Genomic DNA, 14,804 nt, shown 5'->3' with positions numbered 1-14,804 from the left:
GCTAAAATTCGTGATGATATTTACCTGCTTCAACACTGCTTCATTTTCATAATAGTATATGAATAGAAAGAAAGATTTAATTAATTTATTTATTTATAATATTTTATTTAAAACATTAAACTTGGAATTAATCATACTTCTATCCATTCAAACTTGCTAATTAAACTTTCCAGGGCAACTGGCTGGCCAATGATTAGATACTTCTATTTGGATTGACTCCTAATCATACTTTCCAGCCATGGCTCTTTGTTGGATACTTCTACTTGCCGAACTGATCAGCCATCACCCGCAACAAAAATTTCCAGCGGTTTTCAAAATTTTTCCATATAGAATTTTATGAATTCATTTTGCTAGAATCAATCAATGACTTTCTATAAACTTGTTTATTAGAAAATGTAGCCAACCAGACCACGCAACCATTTCTTAAAATTCAATGCATTGATCAGTTTTTTTTTAAAAATGTTGATGAATATTTCCTATCAACTACTTATTGGGTTTAAGTAAGCCCATTAACTATTAGAGATCATAAAGATCATATCATGGGGGAGGTTAATACGGAGAGAAATCAGATCTACTTCTCACGTGAATGTGTACACGTGCTCCAAACCTATATTCAAACATCCATGCCGCGCAAAAATGTGTCACGTGAGTGTAGTGGATCGTGGAAACTAGCTCTTCCATTCATTCATAGATTTCAGGCAACTTGTCCGAGTGGTTAAGGAGAAAGATTAGAAATCTTTTGGGCTTTGCCCGCGCAGGTTCGAATCCTGCAGTTGTCGTTTTTTTTTTTTTTTATAATTTGCTTACCTTACATTGGTTGCAAAATTTAAATCGATGGATTGATGGCAACTTAAGAATGCTTTCATCTAATGCTAAGAGTGTGCTCAACTCCAAACTGCTGCAAATATTTTCTTGTAGTCAAAGTAATAAGCTTGGCATTAGCAATTGTTAGTTCATATTCTAGAGCTTGTTCTTCGTGAGGATTGCTACTAGCTTCATCAAATTAGGAAATATACCTACATTGTATTATGAGGATTAAAATGCTAAGATATTATTAAGATTTGTATATAATTAGTAGTGAAAAATTTCAATAACGATCAATTAAAACATTGTATGTAGAATTTACAAGTGTAATTCTTTCAAACTACTTGAGACCAGCTCAAACACTCTCAGAGCGTTCCTTTTCAATGTGGGAAGCATCAGCCTTACCTTCAAGATCAGAGTTGGTTTCTCCGTCCAATAATTCAAGTAAACCGACTTCTCTAATACAACGGTCGTGGATTTCCTTCTCGATCTTGGAAGTACCAGAAGTGTCACCGAAAAGCTCATCAATTTCATCCAAGGTACGACCCTTAGTTTCTGGGGTGAAGAAGAAAACGTAGAGAGCACCGAAGACACACATTAAACCCAAGAAAATGTAGGCACCGTACTTGGCCTTGGCAACGAAATCTGGGGTGGACATGGCGACAGCGAAATTGTTTAACCAGTTAGCAGAGGCACCAAGAGAAACACCCTTAGCACGCATACCCAATGGGAAGACTTCAGCAACAAGGACCCAAGCACATGGACCCCAGGAGTAACCGAAACCGATGGCAAAGATCCAAACGAAAACAACGGCAACCCAACCAGCACCGACGTGGTTAGCAAAGTCACCACCGAAGCTACCTAAGATACCAGCAACAACGAAGTGACAGATACCCATGATAAGGGCACCGGAGATCAAAACTGGCTTTCTACCAAGCTTGTCAACCCAAAGAACGGCTGGAATAGTAGCAAGGAACATGACAATACCGACAACACCAGAAGCCAAAAGGGAAATGGTGTTACCAGATAAACCTAAGGTTTGGAAAATGAAAGGAGCGTAGTACAAAATGAAGTTAACACCAGTCCATTGTTGGAAAGTCATAATCAAACAGGCCAAAGCAGCACGCTTGAAGGTTGGCAAGTGGGTCAACATAGACTTGTATTGGTGTAAACCGATCATGAAGTTACTCTTTGCAGAGCCATCTTGGAATTGTGGGTAGTACTTAACAGAAAGTTCCTTCTCGAAGTTCTTTTGAGCCTTCATTTCAAGGAACTCCATTTGAATAAGTTGATCGTTTCTGTCCAAGTTACGCAACTTACATAAAGTGTCCAAACATTGCTCTTCTTGACCTTCGTTCATCAACCATCTTGGAGATTCAGGCATAAATAAAATACCACCACCCAATAATAAAGCTGGGACTAATTGAATGCAAATTGGAACTAACCAAGAGGCCTTACTTTGACCTTCTCCGGTACCGCCAATGTAGTTAGTACCGTAAGTGATCCAGTAAGAAATCATAATACCGAAGGTGATAGCTAATTGTTGCAAAGCGACTAAAGAACCACGAATTTCTGGAGGACTGACTTCGGCATTGTACAATGGGACAATCATGGAAAGAATACCCACACCGATACCCACAACAAATCTACCACCCAAGATGTAGTCGTAGTTACCACCACGAGCAACGGCTTGCACAATAACACCAACAATGAAGAAAAACACACCAACAACGACAGAAAGCTTACGACCTAATCTATCAGCAATGTAACCGTTCATCAAGACACCGACCCAAGCACCAAGCTCAAGAATAGAAGTTAACAAACCTTGCAAAGTTGGATTATCCTGAATTTTAGTAACACCAATGGCGATACTGAAAGAATGCATTCCAGAAACTTGTCCGAACATACCTTGGTTGTAACCGTAGACTAAACCACCAAGGGAAGCAAAAATAGCAATGAACAAAGAACGCGAGTTAGCGACCAAACCAGCTGGACCACTCTTACCAGCGATCTGGAGACGCCTTTCGGCGATCAATTCTTGAATATCGTTTCCGTCTCCTCCTACGTGCATCTTGAAGTATAATTATTTTAATGATGTAAATAGAATCTAGGAACCAATAATTAGAGCAATCGTCGCTCTACTTATACTGCTGCACTTTTGCACATCCTTCTCTACTTTGAATATCAACCCCACATCGAAGATTAAGATTTTCGTAAGTAGCAATGCAGCATAGTGCCTGACTCCACTATCCCAGTAGCAAATATTTCTAATTACACCACAAAAGGGTGCATCATTTTTGTATCTCTTTGTGGAACTTGCAGATGATGCGGTATATGATTGATGCTCAGGAAGGTTATTCCGTATTGTGGAGCAAGAATGCGGGGGCCGCATTAATTAACTTGGAGTACAGACGGGATCGGATTGAGGATCCACCTTCTTGCATGAAAAGGAAATTCTTCAAAAAATTTTGAAGTCAAAAAATATTGAAGTTCTCCATTGTTGTGTAGCTTGCTTAGTGTAAGTTTCTTTCATTTCTCCTTGGAGACATATTATCATACGCCAAGTAGCGACCAGAGCAGATGAGGTAGTTTTTTTTCCTGAAAATTGCCGGAAGACCTCATCCAACATAGTTGACGGTGACGAATCACCAAGAATTCGTTTCGGCAAGTCCCACATCGTGCGATGTACTTTGGGATGAAACTGCGGTACGGGGCTTTTAGTGGATTTTTTTCCATATTTTGTAATTCTGGAAAAATTGTTTTACCTCCGGCTTACCAATCAGATAGATATTTTCTGCCATCCACAACCTTTTCGGATTTTCTATGGGGCAGCTGGAACAACCCCGGAATGTGTGTGAATACGCAGAACCATATCTGCACGTTTAAGTCGTACTTCTTTTTTTTAAGCTTTCGTATGGTTGGTGAAGTCTTCGAAAGAATAAATGAGCTAAGCAGCAATTCTTGGGAGCTACATATCACACAATTTGGTATCTTGCCAAAGAAATTAACTGGGCATTAGCAACATCTTCCTCTGGTTCTTTGTCGTGCACGAACTTTGTGGGGTCGCAAAAATTATATTATGAATGTGTCTGCCCCACCATCCAGCACACTTGATGTAGGGCTTGCCTCGCAGACGCAAGACGTGCATCTCTTAAAGCGTGTCAGGGAAATCCCCAAATCTGGTGCCCCCTCTTTATCCCTTCTGCTTCAGAAAAGATGTGTGAGGGATCTATGCACTTTAGAAAAAATATAGATGGCTTGATACCTGATCGGTCGGTCTATATGAACCTTATTCAACACATTGGAAAAGACCCATAGACGAAAGTCTTCTACCTTCCTATTGTCGGGTTATTTATCGGAAGTCGCCAATGTACATATACCTAAATTAATCCGATACAAGTCGAATCTGCAAGATCACAGCATGCTCGTGTATCTATTTTATCTTGCACTTAGGTTTTCTCCTCACGAACAAGGCTTGAGTGACACTTCCAGCAGACATAACTGCATTAGATCTGTTTCACGTTAGTGGGTACGCGGTATCTACTGTGGTTGTGGTCTAATAAAATAATACAGGTAGCTCATTTAGCATTCTTTACTTATTAATCTAAGGGGATGCGTTTACAGAATTACTTTTGCCGAAAATCGTTGGTATTGGTGACACAGAAACTGCAGCATTGAAATACTAATGGTGCTAATTTCATGTTTAATGCAACTTGATGTATCTACAGACAATGTCATTCAAAATTTAGCGTATTTTGATTCTTCCTTTAACCTTTTGGCATATGCACAATGACAGTTTACCTTTAACGATCTGCTAACAATATCTAATTTATCGCTATTCAGTCGGTTGTTCAACGTGAGACCAATACGACCTGTAAATTTGCTGTAAAAACACATAAGAAACCCAAGATGAAAACCGTACGATGCTCTCGGAAGGAAGGAATGCTCTTTTCGAAGAAATGACAAATCCACATATAAAAAATTATATTATGGTATGCAATCAACGCAAAGCAGCCTCACGTTGCAAATTAATCGCTCATACAAGGGTACGGATAATTGTCGGACATTCCTTGGAAACTAGGGGCTTATGGCCATCAATTTTATTAACCTTCAAATTATCGAATTTCTTTCACAATTGTTCAACAATTCTTTTGAGCAATTCTGTTAGCTAAGGCAGTAAATAGTGAAATAGGAAATTGCGTTGAAGATCTTATCCATTTCTCCTGAGGCATATATAGAGGTCGAGGTGGGGATCTCCCTTCATTTTTTGGAGTCATCGTAATGCTAATATTGATCGTATTATTATTTTATATCAGATGAAAAAATTAGCTAGAAAGGATGTGGGGAAGCTGACATTTCTTTTTTATCCCGAGAACATAACTCAGCTGAATTAATCCTTTTTGTGAATCACTTTTAAACCTTGCAAAATAGATTTTCCACCTCCCTAAGAAGTTTCGGGAGCTTGAGTGCTTAATTTTGTACGGCTTAATCATTTGTGACAATATTAATCCTTATGAGTGACTCAACAATCGAGATATTCCATAAGAATTCTTCCGCAGTCCAAAAAACTGTTGGGTGGGGGGTTAGTTGAGTTAAGAAGGGTGCCACAAGAATAAGTTGTCAAATTCATTGAGGATAGAAGCCTTCTGATTTAACAAGAATAGGTTATGTCTGAAGATATCAAGTTCTTTTTGGAGATCTTCCAAGATCTACTCCTTACTAGTCGGACAAACAATACCACAGACAGAGGCTAGGCCAACGTAGCACCACTCCAAATTCACTTCCTAATATGAGTGAGCATTATCAAGAAGTAGTTCACTACAAAATTCAAGGGATGTGTATTCTAATTTTATGTTGGTGGAGTTGCTACTTCCTTATTAGATTGAATCCTTTAAAAATTGGAGACGAAACCAATCTGAACTATGCTTGGTCTTTTAGGCATATGTAGCTACGCTACATCTCATACCACTTTTCGAAATTACGAGAAATTAAGGAATTTTTGATTACCATGGTTGCCTGGATTGTGCTAGTCCTCGACATATAGATTCAAAGGACTTAGAGGTGAAGTATCGACAAACTACTGTTGCTTCATCACTTCCGCTAAAATCTAGTGATCAACCTGCGGAAGAGAAGCTGACAGCAGCTGACAGCATACTCAAATTGAGAATGACTCGAAAAAGTATGGTCATTTAAATTTACTATTCATGCCAACGAGGATACGATCAACTACTAATCCCAAAGGCAAACTACTAATCCCAAAGGCATACACATAGGCGCCCACCAATTTCTGGCCCAAATAGCAAACAACTATATCAAAAAGTATCCAGTCAGTTGCAAAAAGACCCAAAGCAGACCAAGCCTAAACTCACAAAACGGCCGATACCAAGAAATCCCGAAGGCGATTGTCTGCGCGACACAACTAACGCAAATTTTCGACCTCTTGACATAACCTTGCGTCAGTGAATTTGGTCATGCAACTCAAATTGGTAGAGTTTTTGGTGGAGGTTCACTTTTAGTGTGAACCCTCGGAAATGTTCAGATCGCGCTGGAACAACTTTGAAAATATGTCTCGGTCACGGATGAATGACGGAACCAGCAGATTTATGCAATGTGGGGCACTAAGAAGTTTAGTTCGGGGAGTCCAGTGCTATGAGGGCACTAGGAGAACAAGATAAGATGTCTTTTGATCACTTCTTTTATGCAGCAGACTCATATGTACGACAACGTTAGGAAGGATCTTGGCTGATAGCTACCTCATTATTGGACCAGGGCTAACGGGTTGTCGTAGAATCTCTCGGGTAGCACTGTCATGCCGGATTGTTCATCTTCCGAAATGTGGGGTGCTGCCCTTTTAGACGCATTGTTCATCACGGTACCATACCCCGTGATCATTAACTATGAGTATATGGATCTTGAACAGGAAGGCGATGACCATATAGAACTTAAAGAAATTAGTGGGATGCGGGGGTGATGGAATTTAGAAGACTAAATACGAGAATCACAGATAAATAAAAATGCTATCTCCAGAAGACCTTCATTCCAACCCCCTGTACAGCTCTTATCCAAGCTTCCTTCCCGAACAACGATTAGGTTTCTGTGCTTCCACTTAACCTGAGCCTCGTCTCCGATTTGTGTTCGGTGCTAAGCTAACTTTTGTCGAATTTCGTAGCCTATCGTCAGACTCATGGCTTTTCTTTTCCTTTCATCACAACACCCAACTCATCACCCACTGGTGTCGTCCTCCCTATATTCACAAGCACGACATTCGTCAACACGCCATTATTCACGTTTTCCTGCATTCTCACCTCACCCCATACTATCTCTTTCTTATGCTTTTGTTTTAGCAAGTGATGATGGTTGTTCGTCAGTGTCCGGTTAGAGGTTGCCTGTCTTCTGATATTCTTCTCCGCCGTATTGATAGGCTGGTTTTTGTTTGCTGGTAAGAGCCTCTCGCTATTATTTATTTTTATTTTTGATCCTTTCACGGCGAAGCCGTGCTGATGAGAGACCTACGGCAATACTAACAGTGTATGTGTTCTTTAACCGAGTACTGTATCATACGGTTTTAATTGACAATCCCACTATAGTCGCTATGGTCACTATGGTCACTATGGTCACTATGGTCACTATAGTCACTATAGTCACTAAAGTACTGGTTGGTTACTGGGACAGGGTGTTAGTTACTGCGATTTTTACCCCAATTTACCCCAAGAAACTGCTACAAAATGCGGAGACTCTGGAACAACACTAATTGGAGTACTTTTTAGTTTCTTGTCGTTTTATTGTAAACTCATTATCTTTCTGTTTATGTGTCTGTCTCTATCTTTCTGTCTGTCTCTCCCTTTGTGACCCTCCCTCTCTGTGACTCTGACTCTGTAACCACACGCCGCTCGCCCCTCCTCTCCGTCTTACCATACCCACTGTTAGTCGATACATGGCCCCCCTCTTCCTTTCTGTTGCAACCCCAGCCCTTCTCTCTCTCTCTCTCTCTCTGTCTCTCTGCCAGCCTTTCCCTTTCCTGCTCCTTGTCCGTTCTCCTACCTCTTCCTCCTCCTACGCCCTCTTACATCCTCCTCTTACACCCTCTTACACCCTCCTCTTACACCCTCTTACACCCTCCTCTTACACCCTCTTCCTCTTCTCATGTCGCACACACCACGACATTCTCATCCTCTATTAGTATTATTACTATTACTACACTACACTACTATTATTATTATCCTCCGTAGTGTTGCCTATCACATTTCGTGTCTATAAGATCATCAACGGTTCTGGTTGTAGATACAGTCTAATTAAATTTTATAGTGTCCGGTTGTCGTAAGAAAGAGAGAGCATTAATTACATTTTCATTATCTTTCATCTTCATCTTTCATCTTTCATCTTTCATCTTCATCTACATCTACATCTACATCTACATCTACATCTTTATCATATTCAACGCCTCCATTCTGCTACCTTCATCCATCGCTTTGCTAATACTCACACCTTTTGCTCTACTACTCTCTCCTTTATCCATCGGCCCTGTATAACCGCCGTCGTGTATACCAGGAATTGACATTGTGGATAAAGAATTAGCTGATAATTAAACCTCCCAGCGAGTTGTTGTTTCCAACGCAATCTAAACCGGAATCAACCTTCTTCTAGTCCATCCGGCGGATCTATCTAGAACCTTAAACCGTTGGCGATTCATCTCCACTATCTACCAAGTCATTGTTCTACTGTTACTCCTGAGAATAACAGCTACAACACAATAGAGATTGAAACATAACCAATAAAGATTCCATCATACGACGACCCTCCAAAAGGTATTCTCGTCAGAAAGTAGTACTTCGAACTATTCCATCTACATCATAAACAGTATTTATACAATTCATTCCATTCATTCGTCAACAAAACGTTCACTTCATAGACGGTCTTCGGATGTCCACTATTGAATAACTATAACAATCAATACATCCGGCCGAAAATCCATAAGTCCTTCCAATTTGTCATTATACTACAAAGGATTCCATCCTAACGCAGCACCTTAACCCCATCAACCCCCCTTAATGTCCGAGAAAGAACCGTTTGATCTCGGCGCCATCCGTGATATTCTCGAGAAGGAATCCAAATACCTTAAAGGTGTCCAGAATACCGATGTCGACTGGTTTCTCCGTGACTCGTCTATCGCTACATCCAGTCCTAGACATTCAACGTCGCTGTCATCTCACCACAACCATTCATCCTCCTCTAAGTCTCGTGCCGGTTCGGCTTCTGGCTCCAGCAGTGACCACTTGAGTCCTAAGAAGGTTGTTTCTAACAATTCCATTTCTCCAGTGACAACCCATTTGAATACGAATATTTCAAATACCAACGACAACAACAGCACCAAGACTAAACCATCTATTGCTCCTATCCAAGAGGAGAATGTTTCTCCTTCTTACCCTCCACACCATGCCGTGGATTCTCCTCCAACGAGAAGCAATAGCACGGCAAGTAGAAGAAGAAGCAGTGCTTCGTCCTTTAGTGGCAGCAATGGTGGTTTCTTCTCCAAGCTAAAGGGTAAACTTTCTACCCATCCTAAGGATCTGCCTCCTTCAACTCCACCATTAACGGCGCATAAGCACATACCAGAAGTGGATTCAAAGCCTGTTTTCAAGTCGAACTACGAAATGAAATCTCATGAAAGGCTGAAAAATTCACTGCCTGCGCCAACAGGTCATCATAAGACTGCTTCTACGAGTGCTCCAACTGACTTTGATGGAAATTTCAAACTCACTCGTTCCATGTCCACTCCAACTGGTGCATTAGACGACGACGTAGATCCTAGACTAGAGGAGTACATCAAATTTTACCAACAGAAAGATATAAGGAGAGGTTCTGTTGCTTCGAGGCGTTCTTCTGTTGCTTCAGATTCATCAAATGGTTCAGTTAGCAATTCTTCCATTCCAAGTCATCCAGCATTTTCTCCTTTGCCAAGTGCTTTGAGGAATGGATATGAAAATGTTACTTACAAAAAGAACAGTAGCGACGGTGCAGAAGCTCAATCAACCTCAAGTAAGCTTTCCTCCTTCTTGAGAAGAAAGAGTACAGGTGCATCTGCTCCTAGTAGCACTTATTCTAACAACGCCGGTTCCAACCTAAGCTTTGGAACAATTCTTGATAGGAACGGTCATTTAGCCGAGTCTACTTATTCTCTCAACAGTGTTTCATCCACGCCACCACAGTCAGCTCTCGACTTGGACCCTAATTTCAAGAACTTAAAGCCATTGAAGAGAGTAGCATTCCACCTGTCGACCTTCTTAATAGATCCACCTCAACAAATTCCCTCGAGATCACCCCGTAAAGGTAATGTTGAAATTCTTCCCACAGGTTCGTTGAAGATACATCCTCTTACTGAAGAGGACAAAATTGCAATCGAGAAATCACAAATGGGACAAGGTGGCGGTATTGTTGTTGGAGGTACTGGTGCGTTGGGTTTGATTAAAAACGAAGATGTTGCAGAAGAATATGAAGAAGGAGAAGGGAATGAGAACACGGAAAATGGAGATAGCAAGAAGACCGGAGATGCTCAGAAAGATGAAACCATAACATCTCCAAAATCTAAGAGTGAAGCTACGCAAGAAGTTGGTGAAGATGAACCAGCTGTCGATAAACATGCCAAACTGTTGGGTATTGATAAACCTATGATCCACGCGCAAAGCTCAAACTCATTCTATTCTATTCCTGTTAAGAAGATGGCCTTGGATCTTATGTACACACGTTGTTGCCATCTTCGTGAAATCTTACCTATCCCAGCTATTCTTAAACAGATCCCAAAGGGATCGATGGCTCCGCTTCCCGTGCTCCAACTCAGAAATCCAACACCAACCCTGGTAGAGATTCAAACTTTTGCTGACTTCCTTCGTATTGCTCCAGTAATTTGTGTGTCATTGGATGGCGTAAGCTTGTCGCTTGAACAGTTCAAAGTCCTCCTCTCAGCAATGAGTGCCAAAACACAACTTGAAAAGTTGTCTTTACGTAATACTCCAATTGATCAAGAGGGCTGGGCCCTTTTGTGTTGGTTCCTCTCAAGAAACACTGTTTTGAACAAGTTAGATATTACTCAGTGCCCATCGTTGTCTGTTAATGTTTTGAAAAAGAGAAAGAAGAAGTCGGCCGACCCTAAGAAGGAGGAAGAAGTGAAGAGAATGACCTGCAATAGTGATAATAGATCAGATATGGACTGGTCTTTATTTGTTGCAACTCTCGTTGCTAGGGGCGGTATTGAAGAACTTATCTTAACTGGTTGCTGTATCACTGATTTGGAAAATTTTGAGAAGCTAATGAAACTTGCTGTGGCTAAGAAGACTTACCGCTTAGGATTGGCCTACAACCAATTAACTCCAAAACATATCAAAATTATTGTAGATAATTGGTTCTTCCAGGACTTCGCCAGAGGTATTGACTTGGGATATAATGACTTTTCGTCTATTCATATGCTTAAGATTCTTCTCGACTATAAACGAGAGCACAAAAACTTTGACCAAATATTAGCAAAGTCGAGCCTTGCTTTCTTATCGTTGAATCTGACGAACTCCATGTTCACTGAGTACTTTAAGGAAGTTTTTGAAGATATACTTTTACTTTTGCCCAATTTGAAATACCTTGATTTCTCCAATAATCAACGATTGTTTGGTACTTTAGCAAAGAGTGTTAGCACGGAGGGAACTAATGACGCTAATGATACTAATGATGCTAACGATGCCTCCAGTATATCAAGTGGCGCATCAGATGCATCATCTAAGGATTTGGGTTTAAGTGAGTCAGCGATTACACTGTACTTCACATCTAAGCTTCCATTATTTCCTAAATTGATTCGTTTACATGTCGAAAACAACAACTATAGTCCTTCTTCGATCCTCTCAATAGCCAAGGTGATCCCATTTTGCAAGAATTTGGGATATTTATCGCTTTTGGGTAATAAAATCGATTTGACAGCCGCGACAGCCTTAATTAATGGATTAAAGAACTCGAAGACTTTAATTGCATTGGAGTGTGATATTGATAACTTCCCAGACTTATTCAAAGAAAGAATTGGTTTGTATTCTATGAGAAATATGGAGCGCCTACTCTATGCTTCTAAGAAGACGGATCTTGGTTTATCAAAGAGTATGAATTCGGAAATTGATGAGGGCAACCAAGAATCACTTACAGAGACTTTGAACAAGATTCTTGCAGTGAAGGCCAAACAAGGATTGGATTTGAAGAACCCAGAGGTTGTGAAATTTATAACAAGAGCTAAGACCATCCGTCATGAATTAAAGGAAACTATTGACGAGTTGTTAAAGCTCCAATTGAAAAATGAATTGGACTTAGAGGGAAAAGAAACATTGATCAGATTCATTTTCATCGACTCTTCCATTGAGAAGGGTCTTCAATTAATTGATCCTTCACTTGTAGACACAACTAAAGACTCACTCAAGTCTTTGGCTATACCTGCTGAAGACGAAAAGAATATTCTGAAGGTCATGAGTGATGGATACGAACAGGATCTGAAATTGCATGTACCTAAAGGTAATGACATTCCTGCAAGTTTGTCTCCACTCAGCATGTCGAGGTCAACTTCAAGGACTAACTTATCCAATTTGGATAGACAAGAAGGTTCTGTCTTGAAATTGTCGAAATTACATGACTACCATCACAACACTGATGGGCTCATGGACAAGTTAGAAGGAATGTCTGGTGAAGATATGCGTAAGAAGCTCAGGGGAGTGGAATTCTCTGATTTAGACAAGATTATATCCTACTTGGGAGAGTTAAAGGAACAGGGAATTTCTCTTGGAAAAGTTTTTGCTCATGATCATGGCCATGAGCACAGGAAGGCTTCAGATGTTGTTCTCGATCTTGAAGCGATCAAAAAGAGACTAACGAAGTTGGCTGATGAAAAATTGGCTGCAGAGGGTTCAAGAAGCCAGGAGGGCGAGGAAGCACCCGCCTCTCCAGAGCCGCCAGCAGCTTCTAAAACACCGCAACCACCCTTGGATAAAACAGTTAGTTCGGAGAACTTGGACCCACGCGGAGGCCTAACCCTGGATGGTGACGGTGAGAGGATCAACGAGGCCTATGATAAGGTGTTGAGTAACTTCGTACCACTTAGATAGAAGATACAGGTGCGAAACGGTATCAGACATAGTCATTGTCTCAGCGATATGTAAGGTTTATTTGCTGTACTATAGAGATTTAATGTTTAATTTCTTCTTTCTACGTTTAATAAAAGACTCCTTTAATGTTAAAAACTTTTCAAATTCATTATGCTATATGTACATATTATTATACCTTATTTTTCTATATTTGTCAGGGAAATCGGATTGTGCCTTTATGAGAAGTCCTGATAAGTTCTGATAGATGCCTAGCCTGTAGTACATCAAAGACGAGTTTGAGACTGAACCATAGCAAACGGTAATTTAACACGATTCTTATGATACAACTACATCCAAAAGGGTTTTCGTTCCTGCAACGTCATTGTTCTTATATCAATTTTTCATATGTTCAAAGTCAATAAAAGATATCCCGTTTCAAGTACCCAAAAAAAAATGCCTATTTTTCGAAGTTCAAATCCTCCAATTGGCTTATCTTCATCCCTATTAGCTCCTATTCTCCTAATACTCCCAATACTCCTAATACTCCTCATCTCCCGAATCAACGGTTGTACGAGCTCTTCCTTCGAACTCATCATCACTGTACTCTTCACCTTCTTCTGGTGCTCCGTTCTTCTCTGCCTCCTCGGCCAAATCCTCACAGGCATCGATCCAATCCGAGTATATGTCAACTGGCTGCGATAACGAATGTATAGAAGTCTGGAAACTCTGTCCACAGATCTTACAGTGCAACTCTCCCAAGAGATTCTTCTTGTCCAACGTGCAAATCACCGACTTTTCGTGATTACAGAACAAGCAAGTAAACGTAATATCCAACGTCTGTTTGATTTTCTTTTGCGGCTTGGCCGACGACTTTCTTTTACCCATTTATATACTACTACTACAACGACGATAACGACAACAGCAGCAGCAACAACTACTACACGCAACTACTACTATAACTATTAGCCATGAAGCTCCAGTCTTCAACTCTTCTTCAATTCCATTCTTCTGCCATCGCCGTGGAAAACTTGAAGAGCTCAAAGACTCCGGTAGACGCACGCCCACGCTGGTGGATTTGAGTGAATGGTGTGGCGCTACCATATTTGGTTTGGGTGCAAATCTGTGAATCTGTGACTCTGTAAATGTGATATGTGCAAATGTGCAAATGTGCAAATCTATTGGAATGGTTACTTATGTGGAAGGGGGAGGTGGAGGTGGTGGAGGTGTGCTGAAGGTGTGGTGATGGTGTGGTGAAGGTGAGTGAAGAGTGGATGATAAGTGGATGGCTAAGGTGAGTGAAGAGTGGATGATAAGTGGATGGCTAAGGGGATTTGATGTGAGAGAGGAGGTGAGGTGGATGGTGTAGAGGAGTTGATTATGAAAGACGAGGTAATGATGTAAAAGAAGCAATGGTTTACGTTTATCTGTGCAATATGGTAAAGATACAGACTTTGTGAGGGTTATGGTCAAGTGGACGAGAATGGTCTAAAGATAGTTGACAGCGATGAAGAAGTTATGGTAATCTGCAACTTTCTTTCTTCCTAAGAATATATATGTTATTCAAGAGAAGTATATCGAGAGGAGAATAAAGGGAAATGGTTTGTAAATATTTTGGTTGTATTTCTTGAAGGTGGTGGTTATTCTTTATAATTGTCCCTATACATAATGGTGCATTTATCACGTCTACCGACTACTACATATATTTCCATACTACTGCTAACCTTATATTAGAAGAATGTCAACTCTAAATTATTGGATACTGATACCTCAATTGTTCTACTTTTAGACTCTTTAGATTACTCTTTTTTAATATCTATCGAAGCTCTTTGCACAGCTTTCTTCTTTGTTCATATTTATACATCTGAATTGCCAAAGAAATAACATTTCATCAACTACGAC

General features: G+C 40.4%; 3 protein-coding genes and 1 non-coding gene across 4 annotated transcripts; 2 read left to right on the top strand and 2 right to left on the bottom strand. All coding sequences in view use genetic code 12, as the record gives it.

Moving 5' to 3' along the window:
• Nucleotides 1–697: 697 nt before the first annotated feature.
• RJT20DRAFT_t84 lies at nt 698–779 on the top strand. Its single transcript has one exon. It is a non-coding gene; the product is annotated as a tRNA-Ser (tRNA).
• A 250-nt stretch (nt 780–1,029) lies between these two features.
• On the bottom strand, nt 1,030–3,181 carry RJT20DRAFT_44840 (putative sugar transporter, high affinity). Its single transcript, XM_064920184.1, has one exon. It carries the CDS (start codon nt 2,873–2,875, stop codon nt 1,160–1,162), a length of 1,716 nt encoding a protein of 571 aa, XP_064774536.1. The 5' UTR covers nt 2,876–3,181; the 3' UTR covers nt 1,030–1,159.
• Nucleotides 3,182–8,852: 5,671 nt separating this feature from the next.
• MHP1 (Mhp1p) lies at nt 8,853–13,048 on the top strand (the record flags this gene model as incomplete). The annotated part of the gene is made up of 3 exons (XM_064915875.1): nt 8,853–9,876; nt 10,015–12,656; nt 12,828–13,048. 3 exons carry the CDS (start codon nt 8,853–8,855, stop codon nt 12,924–12,926), a joined length of 3,765 nt encoding a protein of 1,254 aa, XP_064774535.1. The 3' UTR covers nt 12,927–13,048.
• On the bottom strand, nt 13,049–14,112 carry RJT20DRAFT_128359 (uncharacterized protein). Its single transcript, XM_064917263.1, has one exon. It carries the CDS (start codon nt 13,788–13,790, stop codon nt 13,443–13,445), a length of 348 nt encoding a protein of 115 aa, XP_064774534.1. The 5' UTR covers nt 13,791–14,112; the 3' UTR covers nt 13,049–13,442.
• Nucleotides 14,113–14,804: the final 692 nt, after the last annotated feature.

The sequence above is a fragment of the Scheffersomyces xylosifermentans genome (assembly GCF_036884685.1).
Source record: "Scheffersomyces xylosifermentans strain CBS 12540 chromosome Unknown RJT20scaffold_4, whole genome shotgun sequence".
In the NCBI taxonomy this organism is placed as follows: Eukaryota; Fungi; Ascomycota; class Pichiomycetes; order Serinales; family Debaryomycetaceae; genus Scheffersomyces; species Scheffersomyces xylosifermentans.
The sequence above is the reverse complement of the archived record's forward strand: the minus strand, read 5'-3'. Positions and strand labels throughout refer to the sequence as shown.